Consider the following 25728-nt stretch of genomic DNA (forward strand, 5'->3'; position numbering starts at 1 on the left):
GTTTGCAACAGCAAAGATAAGAGCAAAGATAGGTAAGTGTACAAAGAAAGAGAAGTGTACAAAATATAGCAAATAGTATTATGCAATAAATTACACATGAATTATTAAATCACACTTTGAATGAACAGAGCGTCTCTGCTGAAGTAGTGTCGATCATCCTGGTAAATGCTTTTTTATTTAATTTTTTAATACACCCATGGTGTGTACCTGTGTGTCCAGTGGAGTTGTCCTGTGTGTCAGGTTTGTCCGTTGTCTGACTTTTCCCCACGGTGTCTCCGTACAGCAGCAGCTCTGTTCCAGGTTGGATATCCTGACACACGCGCAGACACACATCCGCACACCCGGCCGCACACACCTCTCCACAGGCACACTGCACTGACACATTCTGCTGGGCTCTGCTTCGCGCCTGGCAGGCAAATCTGAGGGGAAATAAACACAAACGCAAACAGAAAGATGTTAAACTAGGGCTGCACGATATGACCTAAAATTAAAATCACGATTATTTTCCCGATAATTAATCATGTTCTAAATCATCTCTCTTGAAGCAAAAATGTTTCCAGACGACGGACAATGTTTTTTTATTTTTTGGTCCCAAGTTGCTCAGTTGATTCGGACTCGGTGTTTGAGTTATCCTCCATTACGCTGTCCATGAGGCTGACTGGTCCGGGCGAAGTCCTGAATAAGCACAACTTTTATGCCTTTCTGTCACATCTACAGCAGTCAGATTCACTGTGTTCACTTGGAAGGAATCACTGCACATGGGTAGGCACTTCTAATGACATTTTGAACATGGTAAGAGGTTAAAAACTTGCCCTGTTTAAGCCTATTGGTTGCCAATTCTAGCAGGAGGATAACACGGTGTAGGCAGCACCTGTCACTGCCCAATGTAAGTCGAGTGCAGATTTGAGTCACGCATGCGTCACTTTGCGACAAGTAGCATACAAGATGCTAATGAGAGACTTCTGTAATGTCAATACAGTAAAAATTGACCTACTTAACCAAGTTTATTCACTGCTAGCTACAGGTTAGCATCAAACACAACAAAGGCTGTCAGTTGGCGTTTTGAGCTAACGTTAGCAATCAAACAATCATCGATAGCTAAAACGTTTCTGAAATGATTCCCATCTTCTGTTATTGTTTGTAATGAGAAAAGTTTATTATTTCATAAACTTCCCAAATTTCAGTATGACACGTTATGCCGTAAACCGTTTAAATCTGAGCGTGCGCGACTCACATCTGCATTCGACCAGAGCCGGCCTGACTCGACTCTCATCGGGTATGACCCGTTATGCCGTAAACCGTTTACATCTGAGCATGTGATTAAAATCTGCACTCGCCTCACGTTGGGCAGTGATAGCACCGATGTTGTTTCTCTCTACTGACAGCACTCCAGATTTACAAGCAACAGAGCTACGTGTTGGAATCGACCGGAATCCTCCTTTAAACTGAATTTAAATATGATGCACGTAATGACAGTTAAAGAGTATTTGTAATGCATTGAATTGGGTCCGACATGAAGGGAAAAATGTTTCATTCCTGTGGGTACGAATTAAACAGTCAGAGATTTAGAACATAAAAGACGTTCCCATAATGCATAAAACGTCAAATATGACATAGAAGTGTGGGCTTTATGATAATTAGAATTAAGCCGCCCCCTGTGGCTCATGACAGGAGCAAATGAAAGTGCAATTTTTTTTCCCAGTTTCACTCTCTGGGAGAGCAAAAAATAGGGTTGTTTTTAACATCAGGACACAACACGATACACCGCCTGCAGCAGGAGTAAGTGTTGGCACTACATGCTCCAGCCAGCAGTAGAAAAAGAAAGTGCAGCTAACACACAAACAACAGCACTAACAAAAATGACACACCAGATATGGTGAAAACCTGAAATGGGTGGTGGTGGCGCAGTGGATATGACACGTGCCGAGGGTGTGGGAGATCTGGGTTCAATTCCCAGTGTGATACATCAATCAACGTGTCCCTGAGCAAGACACTTAACCCGTAGTTTCTCCAGAGGCGTGCAACCTCTGACATATGTAGCAATTGTATGTCGCTTTGGATAAAAGCGTCAGCTAAATGACATGTCATGAAATGTAGATATGGAGAGGAGAGAGAAGAACTGGTTGGGGGAAGCGATGCTCTTCAGTGAGGATTGGGGAGATGTAGGGCTGTGCAAATAATGACATTTTAATAATGACATGATTCAGATTTTGGCTCCTAAGGATAACAAAAGTAATCAAAAAAAGTTATATTACTTTGCAAGAAACCTCTAATTTTCTCTTGTGTTCTGAAGGGGAAAAAGGTTCAAAGGGAAAAGAAGTATGAAGAGAGATTTCACAGTTCAAAGTGTTTCACTGTTAATATGTTTGTTTTTATTCAATAATTGCAACATATTTCCAAAACTCAATTAGTAATCGTGTTAAATAATTGTGATTTCAATATTGACCCCAAAAAAAATCGTGATGATCTTTTTTCCATACTCGAGCAGCCCTAATATTTATATATCGAGTATTTAATATCTTGATTAATTTGAGCATCCTTAAATCTTGATATTTTCATGAGTAATATTGCTTTCTGTATGGTGATTTCCTCAACTGGAATAAATTGTCAAACCCTCCGGAAGTTAAATACTGCACTTTACTGAAGATACACAGTAATTCCCATAAAAGGATGTGGATATCTGAATACACTGTTTTATGCGTCACCATTTTATCCATTGATGTTTACACCTGGAATGATGCCATACAACCTTTGTCTTTTATGATGCTTTTTTTTTTAGATGTCTAGTATACCATCTACCATTTCATTTTAAAAATGATTGATTGTACGCTTTTATGATTCAGTTTTCCAGCTAGCCGCATTACATTACACGTCATTTAACTGACGCTTTTATCCAAAGTGACTTACAATTGCTATATCAGAGGCTGCACACCTCTGGAGCAACTAGGGGTTAAGACCCTGTTCACACGTACATGGTTATTTTGACAAACGGAGACCGTTTGTGCCCTTCGGATACACACAAACGAAGAATTCACCTCTAAAAACGAGTCTTTCTAAAACCTCCGCCAGAGCGGAGATTTTGGAAATCGTCATTTGCACGTTTGCACGTAAACTGAGACAAACGGAGTGTTAGGCAGCCGAGGAAATGAGGAAGAGAAAAGAGAGGAAGTGATTGTTGCTTTTGCTATTTTCGGGATTCTGATTGGCTAACATGGGCTTGAGCTTCTCTTTACACTGCCAACTACAGGTTTGGCATGCTCTTGACGGCATTGCATATACACACACACACACACACACACACACACACACACACACACACACACACGTAAATGAACACTATTCTGAAAACTGACAGCTGTGCACGATGTTATTTTTGAAATCGGTGTTTTGTTCAAGGACACTTTGGTTGATGGATCGCAGTGGGAATTGAACCCAGATCTTCCACACCAAAGGCATGTGTCATATCCACTGCACCCTCATCATCGCTCCAGCATGGCTCTTTGGATGTTGTTGTTCATCAATTGTTCCACAACTTCAGTCCAAATTGAAATATCTCGGTACCTATATGATATTCGGTACAGAGATTCATGTTCACCAGAGGATACATCCTAACCAGTTTGGGGATCCTTTAACTTTTCAAATAGCGCCTTCTTCAGATCAAAGTTTCACTTGACTATAAACACCACGGATAATGATGAAAATAAGCGCAGGACTTAACTAAGTCTGAGATGTTGCATTTTGCATTCTATTAGTCTTGAATTGACAGACTTATGTCCACAGCGCTGTGGAGTAAGGTCTGGCTAAGTCTGGCTTTGCCAGGCCCACACTGCGGAGCGGAGGAGGGCCTGGTTAGTCCACACAGCATTCCAGGATGGGAGAAAAACCTGCTCCGGTTTTTCTGCATTTCTTCAAACAAATCACAATCCGCATTGGTGGCGCTAAGCTTGGCACGGAGCCGCAGCAAAATAGTCGTGCAAGAGAAAACTCAGATTGGACAGATAGATATATAAGGAATCGGCAAAAATACACGCATTTGACGGAATTTCCTGCGGCACCAGAGCAATCCCGGAAGTGGAACGTCAAGAATATAAACTAGTTCTGGCTAGGCCACAGATGCATTCTGTGAAATGAGAAAAGAAAAAAAACAATTGTCCAATGCAGCACTGAGCTCTGGACGCAGCGACGGTGGCTCTGCTAGATATTCTCGGGAAGAAACTTGTTTTGGTGGAACTTGTGCAAAAGAAAACGCCACACACAATACAGTAACATGAGCTATTTAAATTAGATGGATACATAGTTAAACGTAACTTACTTTTACCAGTGTATTGCTGTGTGTATTTCATCACCAGCAAGATCACAATCGGTCCCAAAGTGTCCCAGTCAGAGAGGAAATGCAGTAAAAATATTCTTTGTAAATCCCAGAACTTGTATTCCCAGAACGAACCAAGCAGGCAGCCAAATTTCCTTCAAAACTTGTGATTTTCAGCGTGTAGCTTACTGGATCAAGTATGTTGTTTTGTTTCCCGTAGCGACGGGATTATGATGCAACGAGCAGAGAGTGGAGGGGCAAAGCCTGGAAATGTACTTCCGTTGATCCAGACTACCATTTTATTGACAAGAAATCAAACCAATCCAAGCAAAAATATATATACAAAAACCACATTAAGAGAACAAAAAGCCTCAGTTACTTTTGTGTGAATGTGTCAACTTACGTGATCCAGACGGCTCTGTGCAGTAAGACTTCATTATGTGCTGCTATCTCCATCAGTACCTACACAACACACAGAAGTTTACAAAATGCATTAGGATTTTATCTTCCATTAGGAGTCCTTCATAAATGATACTAAAAGTTCCTTGCTCAGAGTCTCCATTGACAGCCTATTCACAACGCTGCTGAGAGAACTTTAACTAAAGGCCGTTTTATGCTTCTGCATCGAATCAACGGCGTACCCCTGCAGACCCCTCTGAGTCCACGCCGGACCATGTGCTGTAGCCTGACGGGCACCTCTCGAGAAATTTAACTCTCGGCCGTGGCTTGGTAGGATAGCATTGTATTTCCCCCCCCCCGACTCATTTCCTGGTTCTCCTCCTCCATAAACAACATGAAATCAAGGAGAGGGTTGACTTTTCCTGCTACAGCTGTCTCACCGAGGTCAGAAAGAACAGGAGACACTTTGTTTCTCTGACTATGACTCTAGAGTCAGTGTAATCAACGTTGCTCCCCCCACACACACACACACACACACACACACACACAGCCGCAGAAGCATAAAACGGCATTAAGGAACTGAAAGAACTCCAAGGCTAAGACCCCATTGCTATGGATAACATCTCGTTTCATGAATGAATCATGAGCATGTGTCCTATGTCTACAGATTGATTGACAGGTACTTTTATATTTATGTCCATAAAAGTGACAATTACCGTCCATGTCGGACTCAATCCCACTAAGTATAAAATAAAATAAAAGAACTGATAGGTAGGTTGTGCTTTGAATATGAATTTTTTTCTTCATTTTTTTTCTTCATATGTGGCGTTGCTCTGACACCACTCTGCACTGAATTGAGAAAAAAAGGCTTGCATTTACTGTCCTCTTCTGTCTGCAACTGAGATAAAATGCTTTTAAAGTAAACAAGTTGCAGCTGTGGAATGTAAAATCATGAGACATTTTTAATCTAAATGACACAAACTGCACAAAACTAGATAAACGTTCACAAAACTGATTTCACAGTTGCATTTCTGTTTTTTTTAAGACCGCACATGTGTTGCATTAGTTTTCATTACTGTGTGTTTTTGTACTGCAGTACTGCTTTTGGATAACGTGACCTGAATCAGGCCCAAACCAATGATAACTGTACGTTTTGGTGCAGGCTAAATGTGACTACCGGTACATTGACGACAACACCCAAGATTTGGAGCATTGAAACAAAATGATGTTGCACTTAACCCTCTATTGCATGTTGTTGCCATATGGCAACAAATTCTTTTTCTTAGTGTTTTTCACAATAAACCATGTAAAATGCATTGTTTTTTGTTTAATTGTGTAAACAGGTCTTTTATTTTGAAGTTGTACTCATTTGATGACTTCACATACCCACAGAATCCTGCCCTCCCCCCTTTCCGGACAGTGCCACACTAAGATCAAGCTCCAGGATCAGCCAAAATGTCGTTGTTTTTCTCAATTTTAGATGCATTTCTTGAAAAATAAAAAAATAACTGTTATTGGAATAAGAAACTTAATTTTTCATCATTTAAACCGTTAAAATTTTGTATTTTTCTGTAAAAGGCTAAAATTATTTGTTGCCATATGGCACATATGCAAATATTGACGTGAAATCTGGACATTTTGCCTAATTGGCTCAATTGAATTACTATAACTTTAGGCTATCTAACACTATGTGGCAGTTATTTAATGTTTTGAAAGAAAAAACATGAAATGTATTTTATATATGTTATTCCAGCCATTTTGTAATTAATATATTATCTAAGTTATTATACAAACTAATGTAAATGAATGCTCAATAATAAAAATGAGTTTTTCAAAGGAAATCATGTTGACGCACTCAAATTACCTGTGGTCCACTGACATTTATAGTCAATAAACCCTTCTAGTCTAAATAGAGAGGTTCTAAAGGAAGATTAGTATCAGAAAATTGTTTCAGTGGCCATATAGTTCAGTAATTGTAAGTTTGTCAGTGTGGTGTGCTTATTTTGCCCCTAATCAAGTACATTTATCCGTGTGTCTTCTTTCAGGTGTATATGACAGACTTATTACCGTGTTATTATTAATATTATCAAAAACAACAATTAAAACTAAACTAATTTGACTGTAATACACTGGGCTATACATGTTGATAATATAAAGTTGAATTTGTTTAGTAATTATTTTCATAAAAGCATGTTTTTAAAGAAATAATGGATTTTAGCATTTCCACGAATGCGCGTTGTTGCCATAGGCAACAAATTACCAACTACCCCCCCTTCAATTTTTTTTTTTATTTTTTTTTACAATTACATTATTTAAGCATCTGGAGTAATAAAAAACACATCAAGACATTTTTACCATGTTTAGAAAATAATTCATGCAATAGAGGGTTAAGAGTGTTAGCTGCATGACGGAGAAACAAAAGCCTCGTTCCAACCAAGTACTGTCGTTACAGGAGCGTAGTTAAAGGATCAGTTCACTTCTAAACAGCTCTACTAACTAGTCCTCCCCCAAAAAACAGTTTTTCCATTTGCAGGTCAAAGTTTTTGACCTGATTTATAGTTTATGTTTTGAGGTAGGTAGCTAATGTTAGCATGCTAAGATGCTGAACTAAGATTGTAAACATGGTAAACATCAAACATAAATGCTCTTAATTCTAATATATATACAGATTATAATTGATGTTTCCTTGCACAGCGTAGCACTTTCTCTCATCCTGTTCTTATTGTAGCAGTGTTTCTGTTGTCTTATCAAATTAACTTTTTATATAGTTCCATCACTGTGTTTATTTACCATATTGTGTATTTTATTGTGTTTATGGTTATTGTAGCAGTGTTTCTGTTGTCTTATCACATTAACTTTTTATATCGGTCCATCACATCTTTAATAGCATTAACAGCCTGCTCGGTCTGCATGCTATGTGTCTGCATTCATGTTTTTTCTGTTTAAATGTGTATTCACTTTACCTTTTCTGCCTCTGAGCTGTTGGTCTTACTCGATTTGGACTCCGAGTTCATCCCAAGTTCAGCGTCTTGGCTCTGAGCCATCGGGTCACTGTGATACTTCGAGGACCACTCTGTGTCCCCGTCCTTCCCCAGCAGGGATCCAGCCTCCAGCGAGCGGCCCACCCACCACAGCCCCATCCTGCCCCCCCTTAGCTGCGAAGGCCCCACAGCGAAGCCGCAGGGAAGCAAGGTGGAAAGGTACGAGGCAAGAGCAGATAGGACGGGAGGAGAGAGACTGGCCATCAACCTGGACAGAAAAATAAAAAAGCAGGTTACAGGCAGAAAAAAGACTTAACATGACAAATTACTTTCAACCACTACCAGAAGCCCTAAGATATTGCTTTAATGTACATATATACATTTATTTATTTGGGGCCTACATCTGTATTATCACAATTAAACTATATTCCATTTTATTTGCTAGATATTTTGTTTCTGCTTTTTTATTCCATCAGTTTTTCTGTTTTTATAGTCTCAGTGGCGTATTAGGGGCAACTGTGGCTCAGGTGGTAGAAGGTGTGAAAGTGAATGGTTCCCGTACTATGTAAAGGCGTTTTGAGTAGAATACATAAATACAGTCCATAAATTACCCAGTGTGCATTATTTATAACGTTCTGCTCTCAAGTGCAGTAAGTGTGAAAAATGTAAGAGAAACAACCAGCTAGACCCTCCCCCATCAGATTGACTAGTGGGGTTTTTTTCAAATCAAGAGACATTGTGAAGTGTATATGTTATTTAAACAGCCAGAATAGACCTTTTTTTAATAACATAAATGTAACATTTAAATTAATAGCAAACGATGACTTGATAACATTAATGATGAATGCACTCCAGGGTTTCCTCCAGAGAGGTTGTTCAGCCGGCAGTGTAAATGTAGAGCAAAATTGAGCATTTAGGGCTCTACATTAAGTGAGTGCTAAAAGTTAACTGGAGATTTTAAAATAAGATTATGTCAACGTTTCCAACCAAGTCGCCCCGCTGTAACTGTAGTTTAAAAAACGTCTTTATGTGGCTTAGGCCTGGTGGGGGGCAATGTAGGCCCGGTGGGCCACCAGGCTTGCCATACACCAGTGTTTCCTCTATGTGGATTTTGATGGTGGCGGATCGTTAGAGTATCAGAAATTGGGCAGACGCACAATGTAGTCGCGGCTGCTTTTTATATGATCCTGACGACATAATGCAGCTCATCGTCCTGATATCAAACATCTGGAAACACCAAAACGGTAATTGAGTCAGTGTAGTAATATAAATTGGAAATAGTTAGTTAGACCTGCCCCCACTGCTCAAACAAATCCTATAGGAAACACAGATGCACTGCATTTCATTTAGGTTCACCAGCTCAACGGGTCTGGTATTTCTGCATGGTGTCTGACCTATATGGCCTACTGTGACACTTCAATGGTTCATGAGCTTTTCCTGCTATGACAAGTGAAAATGTCTGCTGTGATTAGAGTTGGGCGGTATCCAACTTTTGATACCGTCAAACCTCCTCCCTATTAACCGTGGTATACGGTATTACTGTGACTAATTACAAATGATGACGTAAAGCTCAGATGACGTCACCAAACTGCTGGCTTGTGCCTACACCGGTCAGAAACTGAATGCCAAACACTGAGACACCTCTCCCTTCTCATTAGGTCAGAACCCCAAATGCTGCTAAAACTGCAGAAGTCGAGTTCTTCTCCCAGACCAGGTCACTCGGTGCACGACTTACCATCTTTTCCCCCTCTCTCTCTCTCTCTCTCTCTCTCTCTCTCTTTCTTTCTCCTCCATACTGTCACGTGATGACAACCACACATATTTTTAGGCATCACATAAATTATACTTAATCCTTGTCTCCTAAATAAGTGCATTGCATTTTTTTAATGACGGTATTGAAACTGATACCATTGCTATTTTCCAGACCCTGCGGTATACCGCCCAACCCCAGCTGTGATAAAGGTCTAAAGACCCTAAACGGACCAGCTGTGTTCTATTGTTCTTTCATGTGTCAATGCAACGCAAATACAGCTTTCCTTTAATTCCCTCTTAAGGTTGTAAAAGTAGAGGTATTAAATGAGACAAATATTTGCAATCAAGTCTAGGAACAGAAAACTTCCATTATCATGTGCATTCATTGTTAATGCATGTAAGAAAGAGCCTGCTACACTGTAGAGAAATAAATGTTTAAACAGGCCTAGTAAGCAGCAGGCCAAACTCAAAACTGACCTAATTTCACTGAATGAGATATCTTAAAATTACAATATAAAAAAACGTATAAAATAATGGTCATAACTTTTGCAGAGTTGCAGGTGCATGCATACTGAATATATTAAATACAATATTAGAATGCACACTACTGGCCTTCTCAACGCTAAATTCAATGTCCAATATTGTTTATTTAAGTTTACTTTTTGAGTTTTTAAAGCTGTTTAATTAAGCTAGGTTGTACTACAACAACTTATTGGTATATTTAAGTCAAGTAACACTTCTTCTAATCAAGCAGGGCGTGATGGCCCCTTTATAATAAACTATATTAACATATTATATTTAAAAAGTTGTCTCCTGTCCGTCTGCCTCCGAGCTAACGCAGGGCAAAGGCATTTCTGGCCAACATCGACCATCACAGCTAACGTTAGCTATGCTAGCTATACGGTGTTTGGTTAGCAAAAGGTATGTGACTCACGAGCGACTTATCAATCATTTTAATATTCATTGTTACTGTGTACATACTTCGGACGGGCTCGGTGTTTGGAAATGGTTATTTATTTACATACCACTTTAATTATTCCGATGTAAACTCTGGGAAAGCCATCGTTATCCCGCAAGTAAAGGCAACAACGGAAGTCCCCGTAGTCTGTGTTCCTACCGGAAACAGAATTGTTGTGTATTTGGTTCCGCACCGAAAGTTAAATGCCACAAATAAAATACATTTTTGTTTTTTTTTTGTCCTAAAAAGTACTTGATAGGAATATGTTTGTATTGGTATGAGTGTATTTATTGAGTGTATATTGAAAAGTACCCGCATTATTCTTTTTTTTAATGAAATAAAAAATTAAAAGTTAAAAATTAAAAAAAAACCTCATTGAGAGCCATCTCATAACATCTGTACACTGACAAGAGTCAATCAAACAAGAATTTTATCTAAAAAAAAAATGAAGTACTGAGAAATAAACCACAAAACAACAAAGCTTTTTGCAAAACCTCTAGTCATCAAACATTTTGAGCATGTTCTCAAGGTCAGTTGAGAAAATATGTGGAATTACCACTCAAGGTTCAACGTTAGAGGTCTTTATTCATCATTAGCACAACAATTACAGGGAGGCAGAAAATCTTAGGCTCCCTCCAACAATAAAATATGTGCGGTATAAAAATGGTAAGAGGATCACAAAAGATAAAGTAATTAATTTAATAATTTAATCTAATAAAATTAGACAGAAATTGCAATGAACAAACTGAGTGTAAACACGAATGTAGTAATTATTTGCATGACAAGGGAAATATAAATATCTATATATATCCTTATGCATATAATTGCTACATTCCTTTACCATGTTCCTTTCTACACCTATATATATATATAAATATATATATAAATGCAAGACACATTGATACAGATATAAACATGAATGTAATAAAACCCATGAAAAGAGTGGTATATATTGTTTTTTTAAATGAACAAAGTAATCCACTTTTAAAATATAAATTGGACTCAGAGCCGTTCAAAATGTATTTCCTAAAATGTCCAGCGGGCTTTCACTGTACATGATATATCATGATCTAGTGCTATCATTTTATCTTGTTAACTGTAGCCTACACATTTTTTCCCGATATATACAGTATTTTTTGAGTTTTAATGTCCATGTTGAAGTTAAGGTGCCTCCGACACAGAGTCTGACAGCAACGACGTCAGGGTTTCTAATTGGCTGTAATGGGAAACAGTAGTAGCTTGCTCACAGTAAGAATAATAATAATAATAATAATAAAACATTTTATTTATAATGCACTTTCCATCAATAGATCTCAAAGTGCTACAGAGAGAAAAATAAAACAAAAAAAGAAAGAATAAAAAAAGAAAACATAGCTATTTTAAAAAAGAGAGGATAAATTACATCTAAAGGGGACTAAAAGCTTTGCTAAAAACAAAATGTTTTTAGGCCTTTTTTAAAACACTCAGTGGATTGAGGTGCCCTCAAGGTGTCGGGGGGGGGGCCTTCCACACACGTGGGGCAGCAGCACAAAATGCCCTATCTCCTTAGCACTTAGCATTATGTTTTAGCTTACGGACATTTTCTCTTCTCCACTAATTGGCAAGTGCATAACATGGTGAGAGCAGAGTGAGAGAGACGATTCATCCGGAGGCCCGGGGCAGAGAGGTGAACCGGTGTGTTTGGAGGGTGGGGTGCAGAGGAGGGAGGGGTGCTTAAAAGAACTCTATTCAGTAACAAGGGAATGCTGACGCCATGTCCAACCCACCCTTTTGGGCAAATAGAACTTTACCGTAATTTTATTATTCCTTTGAGTCAGCGCTGTATCCTATTTACCTCGGCTGCTGCCACAGGAACACTGAGCTCACTGAGAGGCAGACGGGAGGTAAAAGACGTGTTTGTAGTCTGTACCTGGAATACCTGGGCGGGGACCCTCCAGGAATCATGGAGGACTGACTGATCTCTGCAGTCTGTTAATCATAGAAGTATAAGTATAACATATGACATAAGTATAGTATAACATATAAGTTTTGTAAACTTAACGTTTTCACGGGCAGTTAATGCGCTGTATGAGCAGAGAAACCATTGCAGAAGGTAACAACCAGAGTTTTTTATTTGGCATAGATTGATGTGAGTACAAACTGAACTGCACATTCTGCACTTTGGTATCAGAAAACATTAAATAAGACATTATGTGAGGATGAGGCAAATACATGTTTCTCCTAAATCATATATTATTTCTCTGTTTTATATCAGTTCCTTGCTCATGTCTGCCACATGCAAAGAGCCAGGGATTTATAGCTGGATTTAAACACCACTGCTTTGTCCCCATGTTGACATGATGTTTGAATTTGCATTCAAACTGATAAAAATGTAAATGATTCAACTGGTGTAAATCTGTGTGTTTCTTCAACAAATCCAGTGAAAGGACCAAAACCTACAATATGAGAATCCATCTCTTGATGCTTTCAGCCTTTCTTGTGTCTGAAGGCATGCTGTACATCTTTAACAACAGGTCACAAATACGTATTTTTATAGAACAGCTGAGACAGCAGGATGATATGTGTGTGTGTGTGTGTGTGTGTGTGTGTGTGTGTGTGTGTGTGTGTGTGTTGAAGAGTCATGCATCCAGTGCAACAGTGTGCTCACTGATGTTTTTCAATAGTTTTTGGATGCTTTATGGATCTCTATGGCAGAAGAAGTAAGAGATATCCAGCTTTGACACACACACACACACACACACACACACACACACACCACACACACACCACACACACCACCACACACACCACACACACACACACACGACACACACACACACTATTGGTAGTTGATACAGTCATACGTTAGTTTTGGTCTTTTCATGGGATTTGTCACATTAAAACTAGAAGACTTTGACGACTGGATGCTGGATCTTTAATGTGAATAATAATAATTTATTGAGGTAATTTGGACAGTGATATGGCCGTGCTCTTCCTCAGCGTGTTCCACAGGTGATTGCTTGTGAAACACGCTGAGTAAGGGTGCCAAAATGTCTGTGTGGCAATAAAAAAGTATTAACTGGAGTGCTGTCCAAAAGTACCGTTATACAAAAAGAAAAATAGAGAACATTGACAGACCTATCCTTTAAATTAGTAAATACAATGGGGCTGCAGCAGACACAGCTTGTACAGCACATGATTTGAATTCTCAGTCTTTGGTTTATCATGCAGCGGGTGACAGTATGAAGGAGGCACAGCCTCCAAACACAGCAACAATGACACAAAAGTGTGCAAATGAAAGCAGTCAAAAGCTGGGAAAAGAACAACAGGCATTCCACACACTGTAATGTTTACAGCGACGTCCTCTGAGGATAGAAACATGAAATAGATAACAGGTTCATTACACTGACACTTGCTCCACAGAAACACTATGCACTGCACAGCCTCTGGAAGATGATGACTACTTAAAAAACACAAAAAAAACAAAAGACTCAGACCAGCCAACATGACAAACTGTGGCTCACAAGCCGTCCAACTTGATCCCCTACAGATTAAATATGAAAGAAATTGAGCTAGTAGAAGTTTATTCAGCCTGCCTGTGTGTTGCTGCCGGCACTGTAGTCTCATAACAGAACTGAATCTGTTTTATATAACAATCACTGAGTCCAGCAGATACTCTGTCACTGTGTGAATTCATTAAAACAGGTTGATCAAAACCACTATTTTACAAGATACTTTGCAGGCTATACGGTTCATTTGAACTCATATGCTTTCACTCTATGGCTAAGGTTAGTCTGCTAAATGTTTCTACTAATGTTTTCTACTTTTTAGGAAGTTAACATGGACCAGATATCATGTCCAATAAAAACACACTAGAGGTGTAAAATATATTCCAAATAACATCCAATAATCCTAAACATGTAAACCTCTGAGAAATTTGAAAATATCAGGTTTTTACCGCAGATAGGCGTTGTTTTAAAAGCACTAATTCTGGAAGGAACAGCGTTCAATTGCTTCCTCTGAAGGAGGAAATATGATACCTTTAACAAAGGCCGTATAAAATATGGACGTGGTCTCTGTGACGTCACCCATAGGTTTCTGAAGAACCAAAACCAAGCTCAAAGTAGGTGGCTACCGGATGTCGGTTATTTAAAAAATGGGCAATGAAGTGAAGCGTGGATGAAGCTGAGGAGGGCCGTATAGAGGCCTTCAGTCTATGCTCGCCTCCTGTGATGGCAGGCACCTCACTCACTCAAAGCAGAACACTCTTAAATATGCAGAACTAAGTCTGAATAAATATAAACAGGTGAGTTATAACAAAATTGAAGGCGGTACTTTAAAGTCTGTGGACCTAATCCCCATGGCGTCCTGCTTAAACAAAAATAATTGCCAGGTAGCAAAATGGCAGAAGGTTTGAATTGCGGAAGTATATAAAATCAACAATTTAGATTATAATCGTTGTATTATTGTTGTCTTTTTCAGCCGTGACTATTACGTTAAAAGGTCCAGTGTGCAACGTGTTTAGATGTTCATTATCAAAATCGGTGTTGCCCGTTCACAAACTTGTGCTTTTCATGAATATTTCCCACCACCAATTCCAAGTATTCCTATTGGCTTGAATTTTCACATTTGTATTTGCATGAATTGTGGTCGATGCGCCATCTTGAAATATGTTGGCTGGTAAGGGACATACAGGATACACTGCTTCGCCTTTTTGCTGTCACGTGATAAACTCACAGGTGCTGCTAATGCTGCTAATGCTGCTAATGCTGCCAATGCTGCCAATGGGTTTCGTCGCTTACCAACCCCGGCTAAATTGAAAAAGGAAACATGGCATGACCAAATCTTTATAGGAAATTTCGCAATTAACAAAAATTAAATGAACCGCCCTGGTCGCCAGAGGTAAAGCTGGTTGAAGACGTGGATGACATCTTGGCTTTTTGAAGCATGAAGGCTACCGTAGCTGTAACGTATACTTTGAACTGGGTGGTGCGAGAGTGTTGATTGCGAAACATTATCTCTTCGCTAGATGGGAGACATTCCTACACATTGTACCTTTAAAGCTACATAGGTAAACACGGGGGTCCAAACTATCTGTTGTCTCTGCTGTGCTTGTTTCATGTCCTGTGTTGAAGTGCAAGTGTCTTTGACAAACCAAATCTAGCGCTACGAACAGCAACATTTCCCCGCCGGCCGGACTGACTGCTACCTCGGTTAGCTTCATTTTCTTTAGTCAGTGGCCCAAAAGGTGAATTAGCTCTCCAAGCTACCGTAAGTCAAAGTGTTGACATATGAAAGCTTCAAACATGCATTATAGATAATTGACATAACAAGTATATCCACTTGTTCCTCTTGTTCGTTAAATTGTATGTACAGGACGCAGGGATTTTCTACTGGGAATGGGATTGGGTCTATGGGGACTGACTTCCTTTGTGAACACTCGATGAACTGCAAGTTTTGGCACTTTGGTCCTTTTTTTTAGCACCGGAGGTTGCCGCTTGACCTTTAGCTACACTTACTGAGTGCAGAAACCAGCTGGAAGGACAAAAACCAGCAGGGCAACTAGGATGATTGATGTGAACTTTAAAAACACCAGTATTTCCCTTTAACGTTGCCAAAGGAGTGTCTTCCCTGCTGGGTTTTTCTACCGACAGATGTAGCCTAACAATAAGCTATGTCACACGGGTACACAAACATTTAACTTGTTGATGTCTCACACCATGAACTAGTATTACAGCAGATCCTAACGTGCCAACATCCTCCGACCCTCATCTCTGTGGTACCGATCTACAGCAGACTACAGTGAACCAGACAGATTCTGCCTTCTAGAAAACTCAAAAAGAATCCCAACAATGATTTAACCAAACAAAATTATATAACAAAACACACGATGCAAATAAACTCAGAGCAATACAATTAGTATACATATAACTAAAATATATTATGGAGGACAGGGAATTGAAATATGATGTAGCCTTCCAACAATTTAACGCTTCGAATCCTCTTCACTAAAATGGAAAATGGATTTCCGTGTGCTGCAAATGTTCTTAAATAATTAATTCCTCTTTTTTTCCCCTTCTTTAGTGAAGTTTGCCGCTGGCTGCCAGACTCCTGCTGCTCCTCCGCTGTATCCTTCTTCTGGCTTTCACTGCGGCAAAAGAGAAACACAACAAGAGTGAGTTAAAGAAATAACACACCTGTCCATACCTTTCAGGGAGCTTCTCCTTTTTTTATTTACAAACTAGTCTTAAAGAACTCATATTATGCTCATTTCCAGGTTCATAATAGTATTTAGAGGTTGCACAAGAGTAGGTTTACGTGGTGTAATTTTCAAAAAACACCATATATCCTCTTTTAACCCTGTGTGTTGAGCTCTCTGTTTTAGCTACAGAGTGAGGCATCACTCTTCTGTTCCTTTGTTGGGAGTTGCACATGTGCAGTAGCTAGGTAAGGACTACTAGCCAGTCAGAAGTTTAGTAGGGTGGGCCCTGACAAGCAGCTGTATAACCTAGACTGGAGCAAGACGTTTCCAAATGGTAAGTTATTAAAATGGTAACAATTTTCTGAACTCTTCGGGCCTCCACTCTTACTAGCTTTCTTTGATGGCTTGCCACGCTATCTGTTAGGCGAGCTTTATAACGTGTGTTACAAAATGCTCGTTTGTCATGGAAGTAAAGGTTGGACTACAATAGAGCTGTCTGGAGCAGTTGATGAACAGTGTTTTCTGTTGGAGATCGTAAGTCCCTTTGGGGTTGAGTTAGGGCTTTTTTTCTTTGTAAACCTATTACATGCACACAAAAAAGATATATAACACAATGAAGGAAAGGGGAAAAGCCAAAAAGCATAATATGAGCATTTTAAGGGGAATAACGGGGTGTCCGCGCAGACTGCACTCACCGTCAGTACATTCCACTTGGGGTTTCTCCCACTGTCCGTCTGCTTTACAGCGAACCACGGGAGGGTGGCGCTGTGTAAAGCCTGGGTTGCACTGATATCGGATGATGGCGTTGACAGGGTATTCCTCCCTCCTGTTACCAAACATGTGGGCATTGTCAACCTCCGGCGGGGAGCCACAGGACGCTGAGGACAGAACCAGAAGCTGTCATATCAAACCCTCCCCCGAAAAACTGTCCTTAACGTTGTTTAGCAATCGTAGCAATTGCGACCTGTCTATACATTTATGGTGGCTGCGCCCTCTACTGGCCATAGTAATTATGACGGAAGCAGAGCAGGAAGTAAAGTGAGGAAGTGTGAGAGATGCAAATTTCTGCGCAAGGAGGTGGGTTGGGGTGGGGATCACCCTGGAGAGTGGGGTTCCAGTCACGTTCGAAAATAAAGTAAATGGCAAGGTGTTTTTTCAACTTAGCAAACGTCACGTTCAGCGCCACGTGCGTCACCCTCAGGAAGTAAATTAACGTTTGATTTGAACGCAACCCACAATAGTAAAACCCACAAGTACTTTTTGTGCCTAATCCTGAAATTGCAACCGGGGCGTCACCGCCCAGCGTCATAACCGGAAGTGAAGTAACGTCTGATTTGGACCCAAACCATGACCTTTTAGTAGTTTTTGTGCCCAAACATAACTAAACCGCAACCATTTCACAACCTTAAATACATGTTTAAAATCACAAACTTTACGTTCACAACTGCGAGCAACGTTCTTTGTTTTAGATATCTGGATTTCATGCCACCCCTAGGGGCGCTCTTTTATGAAACGCTCCTGTGGGTCGTATTACAGGCTAAGAACAGACGACTCATATAATCGCATGCTTTGGACCCCTTGTCTCTTGCATTGAGTATTTTCACTACAGACGACAGTACTGCAGTAAGCAAACCTACATAAGTCAATATCATTCATGAGAACCTTGAAGCTAATGGCTCTGTGTGAAAGAGGTTCCTCGTACTTCTGCTGAAATTATTGAGAATTATGATTCAACTCTGCAGCTTTAGCTTGTTCATGCATCTCTTTTTGCTTAGTTGTACCTAATTTCCGGCAGCAGCACGCAGAGAAATTTTCAGCCAAACGCTACTTCCCCAGCACCAAACAAGGTTAGCAACTTGCTGGTGAATGAAGTTGAATATCCAGGAGACAATAGTATGCAAACACATTTGCCATACTAATTTTTTAAGGCGATAATATTCATGGCTCTGTGCCTGTCACCTTGTCTTAACCCTCATGTTGTCAATTGTAATTACCCAAAATAACATGATTGATTCCACACAACTGTTAATTTTGGGGTGTCTTATTTAATTTTACATCATTTGAAAAACAAGTTGAAGTGTTTTTGAAATATTATTGAGTAAAAGTCTAAATTTAGTCTAAATAATTCCTAATTTCTGACATTGAAACATTGAAAAAAATGCATCAAAAGTGTTGAAAAAAGGGACAAAAAACGTAAGAAATCGTTAAAAACATCAATATAAAGTGTTGATTTTCAATTTTGATGGGAAGACAACACAAGGGTTAAAGTGTTCATTTTCTACCCCTAGTTTCCAAGAAAGTTGATTGAAAGTCTTTGTCACAGATGTTGGGTCAGACCTTCCTCCACAGCGCCGTGAAGGAGGGTCTGGCTAGTCCACACAGCATTCCGTGATAAGAGAAAAATGTGCTCTGGTTTATGGGGATTTCTTTCAACCAATCACAATTGTCTTGGGCGGTGTTAATTGCCAGACGGAGCCACGGTGCCGCTGCAAAATATTCTCGGAAGGAACTTGTTTTGGTGGAAGATGTGTACGTTCAAAAGATGTTTTAGTAATTCAACAGAAAACTCAAATTGGAAAGATAGTGTAGCTAGCTGTCTGGATTTACCCTGCAGAGATCTGAGGAGGAAAGGTTACGGACATCCGGCCGAAAAGAAGGGCAATCTGGGAATGTCGTGGATATAGACTAGGTCTGAGCTAACATACCTGGGCCTTTCTTGCAGGTAAACGGCAGGTGGTAGTTGCAGGGCACGTCGTTCCACTGGCCGTTCTCATGCCAGATCATCACCACACAGTCTTCTCCAGAGTTGAAGTAATTATCTGGCTGGTTCGGCCTCCAGTTCTCGAATTGCTGAAAAAAACATAGAAACAACACTTACAAGACTATACTACAACAATAATACAAGGTATAGACACAGCGACCAGTAAGAGTGAACACATTCTGCACTGTACACTGTATGTAAGTAAACAGGATTTCAACTTTTCAAAATTATTTTACACTAAGTGCTGTCTGAGCCCACACTTTGGTTGTTTGTTTCCATTACTCATTCAAGGGAAAGCAAAATGTGTGTGTTGTCCTTTTCTTTGGACGTGCGTAAATAGGTGGGGCTGGAGAGAGAAAAAAATACCGGGAGAATCGCCGATTCTGCATTCGGCTTCGATTATCAAAATCGAAAGTTCATTTCATGCCATTGGACCTTTAAAGAATTATTTGATCATTTTACAGCTTGGAGTCCTGGAAGCATATATAGATTATGACACAATGGCCCCCTGGTGACAGACAGACATGGGAGTCATTTTCTGTCTCTTTCAGTAACATTTTGCAGGTGAACCAGAATTCTCGAGATGATCAGAGACATAAACCCTTTTCTAAACTTGTCTTTTGTAGTCATCTCTCTGTGGTTGTTTTGCATCTCCTTATAGTCGTTTAGCATCTCTTTGTGAACATTTTTACGTCTCTTGGTGGTTGATTTGCATCTCTTTGTGGATGTTTTTTTGAATGTTTAAAGTTGTTTTGTGTCTCTTTTTAGTCATTTTGCATCTCTTTGTAGTTGTTTGATTGCCTCTGGCCCAAGGGCTGTGTGACTGTGCCTGGTATTCTGGTGGGGTTGCAAGTAAACTTGGTTTTAAGGATTCGCAAACCAAAAAGATTGGGAACCACCACGCTACACCATACTATACTATACTCTGCTCTGCCTGTAACAGGAGCAACACACCAGCATAATGCCCCCATGTCCTCACTCACCAGTGGAGTGCCATCTGTCCAGCGGAAGTCATTCTTGACTGTCTTGTCATTCAGCCCGATCCACTGGTAGTCCTGTGTGTTTGCTGCAAGAGACAAACGTGTTTTTTAATGGTCTCCATCTCAATGGGAACCCCCCCCCCCCCCACCCCCCCCCCCACCCCCACCCCCCCCCCCCCACCCCCCCCCCCCCCCCCCACCCCCCCCACCCCCCCCACCACACACACCCCCAAACAACCACAACACAAACACAACACACACACACACACACACACACACACACACACACACACACACACATCATGCACTTACAGTTGACAAAGTCTTGCTCCTCTGGGGTGATGATGCTGACCAGGTGGGCGTTCAAGTCCCGGCAGCGCTGCTCTGCCTCCAGCCACTCTTCTCTGTCAGAGAAGTGTAGGTAGCAGTTCCCCTGAAACTTAGTCCAACCGTCTTCACACTGCTGCTCATCTGCAGCCGCAACACCAAAGAGTCAACATTTACACAATGGACTTTCACTTATGTAGACATTTATATATTCAGTACAGATTACTATATTTTCACTGTTGTAGCTCTCAGAGACTTGTAACTTGGACAACTACAAATGGGTTGGACAACTAAAGCACAGCATCTGATGATGAGAAGGTTTTCTGTATTCTCATCATTCTTTCTGCTAGCTGTGCGGTATTAGTGTTTGAGCAGCTGATAAAGTGCTTGATATTGGTCACAACCCATGTAGTGTCTCAGTATTCAGAACTTGTCTTGTGAGTCAGTGAAGAGCACATTTTCCCACTGCGATGCCTTCATTTGGTCTGGCATTCAGTACACGTCTGACGACAGGCACTGTTTCCATCCTGCCGTAAAAAAACAAACGTCTCAATGCAGAATGGAAAATTACACACAATGCTTCACTTCAGCTGGAAGAGCACTTCTCAACAGTACTGTAATGTTGAAATTTTACTGTAACATTAATTCTCTTGCTCCACCTTCATGGCTTTATTTCCACAAGGGTCAGTTCACCTATAGTACGTAATTGTTAGGGTTGTTGCCAGTTGCACCCTGTCTCTGCTCTCCTCCCCTCTGTCTGTCCTTGTTTGCAGGAGTGAAGCCTGGTGTGCGGGAGTCCGGGTTCCAGCTGCAGCTCATCAGACCCAATCGCCTCTGCTTCAAATACCCGGTCAACCTACCACTCCTTGTCAGATCATAGTTTAGACGACAACGTTAGTCTCGCTGTTGACTCACAATTGGATTAGTTTTTGTAATGCTTGTACTCATTGTTTCTTGTCTAGCACAGTTCCGTGAACCTGACTCCTGCTGCCCCTTCACTCCTGCCATTCACCACTCTTGCTCTCCGCCCTGGATCACTGGAATATTGGATACGGTACCACACGCGCTCCGCACCCTGGCGTACTATTGGATTTGTATTGGACTTGGTTTTTCACCATTGCATCCTGACACTGGAAATAAACCTGTTTACTATCATTCTAGTCTGCGTATTGTCTGCACTTAGGTTCAACCTGTTTCCACACATAACAGTAATAAGAAATTTTCACACTTCGCACTTCTTGTCTCCAAAAACCTTACTGTAATAACAGTTGTCATTGGAAGTACTTTATGTTAAATAAGTTGTATCCCTATAGAAATGGTTAACAATGTGTTTAATGGTTTATCCTGGGTAGGATATTATTTGTTAAAATACACCCTACATTTTTTGTTGTTATTTTTCTCTTTGCAATCTCAGGGCACGCAGAAAAAGTAGTCCGAAGATTGGTCGCAGGGTTGTGCAGCGATGGGAGTGACACTTTAATGGCCCACTTGTGTGACACCCTGTTGCGTTATTTAACTCCCCCCAATCTAGCATAAGTAGACTTTATTGTTCATTTATTGCTTTCAATCAGACCGCGTATAGACCAACATTTTCCACCGCACTTGAAGGCAGCTTTGTTTTACAGAGAGAGAGAGAAAAAGATTTTAGTCAAAATAATTGTAATTTTAATTATACTGTTTTTTTTTTTATCCCCTATGGGGAAATTGTATTTTACATGCCGATACATAGGCTATACATGCACTAATGGAAAAATGTCAGAGTGGGCTGTGACTGCTGAACAGGCACCCTGAGTGGTTGAGGGGGTTTGGTGCCTTGCTCAAGAGCACCTTGGCAGTGCCCAGGAGGTGAAGTGGAATCTCTCCAGCTACCAGTCCACACTTTGATCTGTACGAGGACCTTACGTACGTAGTTCCCAACTCCCTACGGACTGAGCTACTGCCACCCAATTAGCTAATTATCTCATTGTGCAGCCCTTATTCATATTTGCAGCTCTAATTAAAACATGTTCTTTGTGGCATTGGGGTGAACTGACCCTTTAGTTATATTTTAAGGCCTTTTGTCCTAATCGGAAAACAGGGTCCCATGGCAAACCAGGGACATCCCAGTTACATGATGCATCTTCGACTGCTGGACCACCAGAACTCCTCACAGCCACAGCGAGTACTGATGCTATTGGCTGGTGATGTTTAGCATCTCTCTCTCTCTCTTTGGTTGTTTTTGAGAGGCTGCTGTTAGTATTTATTAGCTGAAGCTGATCTCATACCGATCTCACAGCGTTCCCCTCCGTAGCTGGGCAGGCATAAGCATTTGTAAGAGTCTGCGCTCTCCACACAGGTGGCTCCATTGGCACAAGGGTTGGGATGGCACACATCTACCTCTGCAAAAAAGGGGGCGGTTGACACTACTGTTTGAGCGTGGGGTGGGGGGGATGGGAAGTTAGCAAGCAAGGTCTGGGAGGTGAAGCTGTGATAGAAGGACTATCACACCTCAGGGTTGAGAAGTTAGTAAACAATACTGTCGCTGCTGCAACCTCTGATCCAGATTAGACTTACTGCACACTGAATCATCCTCTATGTCTCTTTGTTTTTGATTCAAAGTGTTTCAAGTTAATAATGACCATATATATGTATATTAGAGGTGGAAGGTAACAAATTACAATGACTTGCATTACTGTAATTATGCAGGTTTTGTGTACTGTTGTGTACTTTTGCGTTTTAAGTTAGTTCTTAAAATCTGTCATTTTGAATCACATCCGTGAGTAAATAAAAAATAAAAAAGTAAATGAAAAAATTAAAGGAAAACATTTTGCCCCTGAAACTACTTCAGTAAATGAAGGGCAGGATGGGCAGCGCCAGTTTGTCTGGCAACCTGCTAGTGTCCTTTTTGAACCTACTGCTGTTAAAAAAGTAACTGAGTAACTTTTAAATGAGCTTCTTTGTACTTTCACTTGAGTAGATTCCTTTACTGGTAATTTAACTTAGATCTTAAAAAATAATCACTCAAATAATAGTATTTTTAGAAGTAGAATATGTTTGTACTGTTTTCACCTCTGTGAAATATCTACGAAATCTGTGTTATGTCCGCAGAGAGAATTAATAATTGTAATATATGCAGTAAGTGTATGTTTGAATCTGTGGTTTGTTGCAGCAGAGGATCAGTATTCAAATTCCAGCTGGATGAAAGCAGCCATATGATACCAGGAAGCACATATGTTGCCCCGGGTTTAGCATGCATACAGTGTATGCGGTGTATACAGGCACAGCAAACCAAAAACAACATATAGACTGAATGCAATTGTGATAACACATGTGACACAGAGGCTTTACAACCTCAGAGCAGAGCTGATGCATAGTTGACGAGCACCCAAACATTGAATTTGCCACACGAACACAGAGACCCATAGCCACACACAGACAAAATCGACATAAGGAAACCAGTGGAACACAAAACATCAGCACACATACGATGCCAAACACATCAGGACAGAACAGCAGGGAGAGAAAAAAGATTTTTGGTGAGTCTAGTATTACTTATTCATGAACAGTAAATATAATCACAACCTGTTAAATATGTCTCTGGAAATATAACTGACAAGCTGATTAATGAACAGAATGCAGACAACAATACAAAACATGCAAAGTGCTCAACAACAAAGACATACATTAAGTCTGTTAATGTAAATCATTATCACACAATATTGAATTTAGTATTTTTTTAGAAATAAGAAAGGAGTAAACAAAAAAAAGAGGCACTTGCAAAAGCTTTGGGCCTTACCATGGCAGAGAACAACCCCATCCTCTACGGTGCATGAAGCAGCGCCACATGGGTTGGGTTCACATGGGTTAAAACCACCTAGAAAAGTATTGGAATTATTCAAAGACATACACTACTTGTGATTTCAAAAGAGAAATGGATTAGACTTCCAAGTTTCATCTGAACTGGTATAGTAGTTGTTGTCAATCTGTCATCTGTTTTCATTTGTATATTACAAACCAACTGTGGCCTCACAACAAGAAGGTACGGGGTTCGAACCCTGGTCGTCCCGGGCCTTTCTGTGTGGAGTTTGCATGTTCTCCCCCTGTCTGCGTTGGTTTTCTCCAGGTGCTCCGGTTTTCCCCACCACTAAAAATATGTTCCCCTCCCTCGCTACCAAGCTGATGTGCGGTGAGTGCTACACATTGGTGGTGTTAGAGAGAAGTCCTTCCCCCTGACTTTGAGTGTCTATGATGAAGCACTGTTGAAATGTAAGAAATTATTATAATAGATCTGCTGAAGATTTATCAGCGTGAACCGACCTTGAACCTTTGGAGTCTCTCTCTCATCTTTCTACTCTCATGCCATAGAAAATGTATATATTCTTGTATATCTCATTATACACCCGCATTCTTGTAACTGCTTTCACAATCAACTCACAGAGGTCTGTCAGTAGATGACAGGATACCATAAAACCATTCGAATCGGATTGTTTTCTAACAGCTGTTGTGCCCTCGCTGAATTTAAAATTTTGACTGAATCCATGTGTAGTTTGCAAATGCCACAGCACAGCAAATGAACGCATCCTCCTTCTCAATTTACAGCAAAACTGTTATAAGCTAATACATTTTTTTTACTTTTTCTCAACACTTCTGTCCCTACAAGTGTAATATTTCTCAAGTCAAAGTTACAATATTTTTTGTTTTAATGCAGGTGCTGTGGATCTAAAACGATAGTCTTGAACTCCGCCAACAATTTTGGGTTTTCTTCATATCAAAGAGACTAGATGCAGGTCAATGGACTGTTGAAAAATGTAAGTTATTATTGGTGTCAATGAGTTGTAGCCTTTCATTTAAGACATGGCCCGAGATTCTGTTTTGACCCCTGTTGTAGTAGAAATTCTATCAGCTGTTGTCCCATCTTGACTAATCCCTTAATTAACTAACCATTTCAGCTCCAGCAGTAAGCTGCGAGGATGCATTCTGTTTAAATTCCATTCCCACTCTATCTCTCCAGGTATTTTACCGAATACCTGGACAACAACATGTGAAAAAGGTCATATCATTTTGCAACCGAGACCAGAAAGAATTAAGAATATGTTGACCT

The 25728-nt window shown here is 40.3% G+C and overlaps 2 protein-coding genes across 3 annotated transcripts in view; both read right to left on the reverse strand.

Moving 5' to 3' along the window:
- LOC116687239 (uncharacterized) overlaps nucleotides 1–10562 on the reverse strand; it is a gene marked incomplete at its 3' end in the record, with an annotated part of 16369 nt that extends 5807 nt beyond the window's left edge. Inside the window, 4 exon segments of the mRNA XM_032512440.1 lie at nucleotides 208–419; nucleotides 4713–4771; nucleotides 7672–7957; nucleotides 10467–10562. Coding sequence (XP_032368331.1) covers nucleotides 208–419; nucleotides 4713–4771; nucleotides 7672–7953 — 553 coding nt within the window.
- A 1920-nt stretch (nucleotides 10563–12482) lies between these two features.
- Nucleotides 12483–25728, reverse strand: part of LOC116686763 (aggrecan core protein) — a 28058-nt gene continuing 14812 nt past the window's right edge. Inside the window, exons 14-20 of one of the 2 annotated variants that reach the window (XM_032511843.1) lie at nucleotides 24424–24501; nucleotides 22913–23026; nucleotides 20634–20792; nucleotides 20325–20407; nucleotides 19286–19430; nucleotides 17276–17458; nucleotides 12483–16526 (exon numbers count right to left, since the gene is read on the reverse strand). In XM_032511843.1, the coding sequence (XP_032367734.1) occupies nucleotides 16459–16526; nucleotides 17276–17458; nucleotides 19286–19430; nucleotides 20325–20407; nucleotides 20634–20792; nucleotides 22913–23026; nucleotides 24424–24501 (830 nt within the window). In that variant the 3' untranslated portion in view covers nucleotides 12483–16458. The remainder of the gene's footprint in view (nucleotides 16527–17275; nucleotides 17459–19285; nucleotides 19431–20324; nucleotides 20408–20633; nucleotides 20793–22912; nucleotides 23027–24423; nucleotides 24502–25728) is intronic. The other variant, XM_032511904.1, reaches the window with a different exon arrangement.

This window comes from Etheostoma spectabile, chromosome 1, assembly GCF_008692095.1.
Source record: "Etheostoma spectabile isolate EspeVRDwgs_2016 chromosome 1, UIUC_Espe_1.0, whole genome shotgun sequence".
NCBI lineage: Eukaryota > Metazoa > Chordata > Actinopteri > Perciformes > Percidae > Etheostoma > Etheostoma spectabile.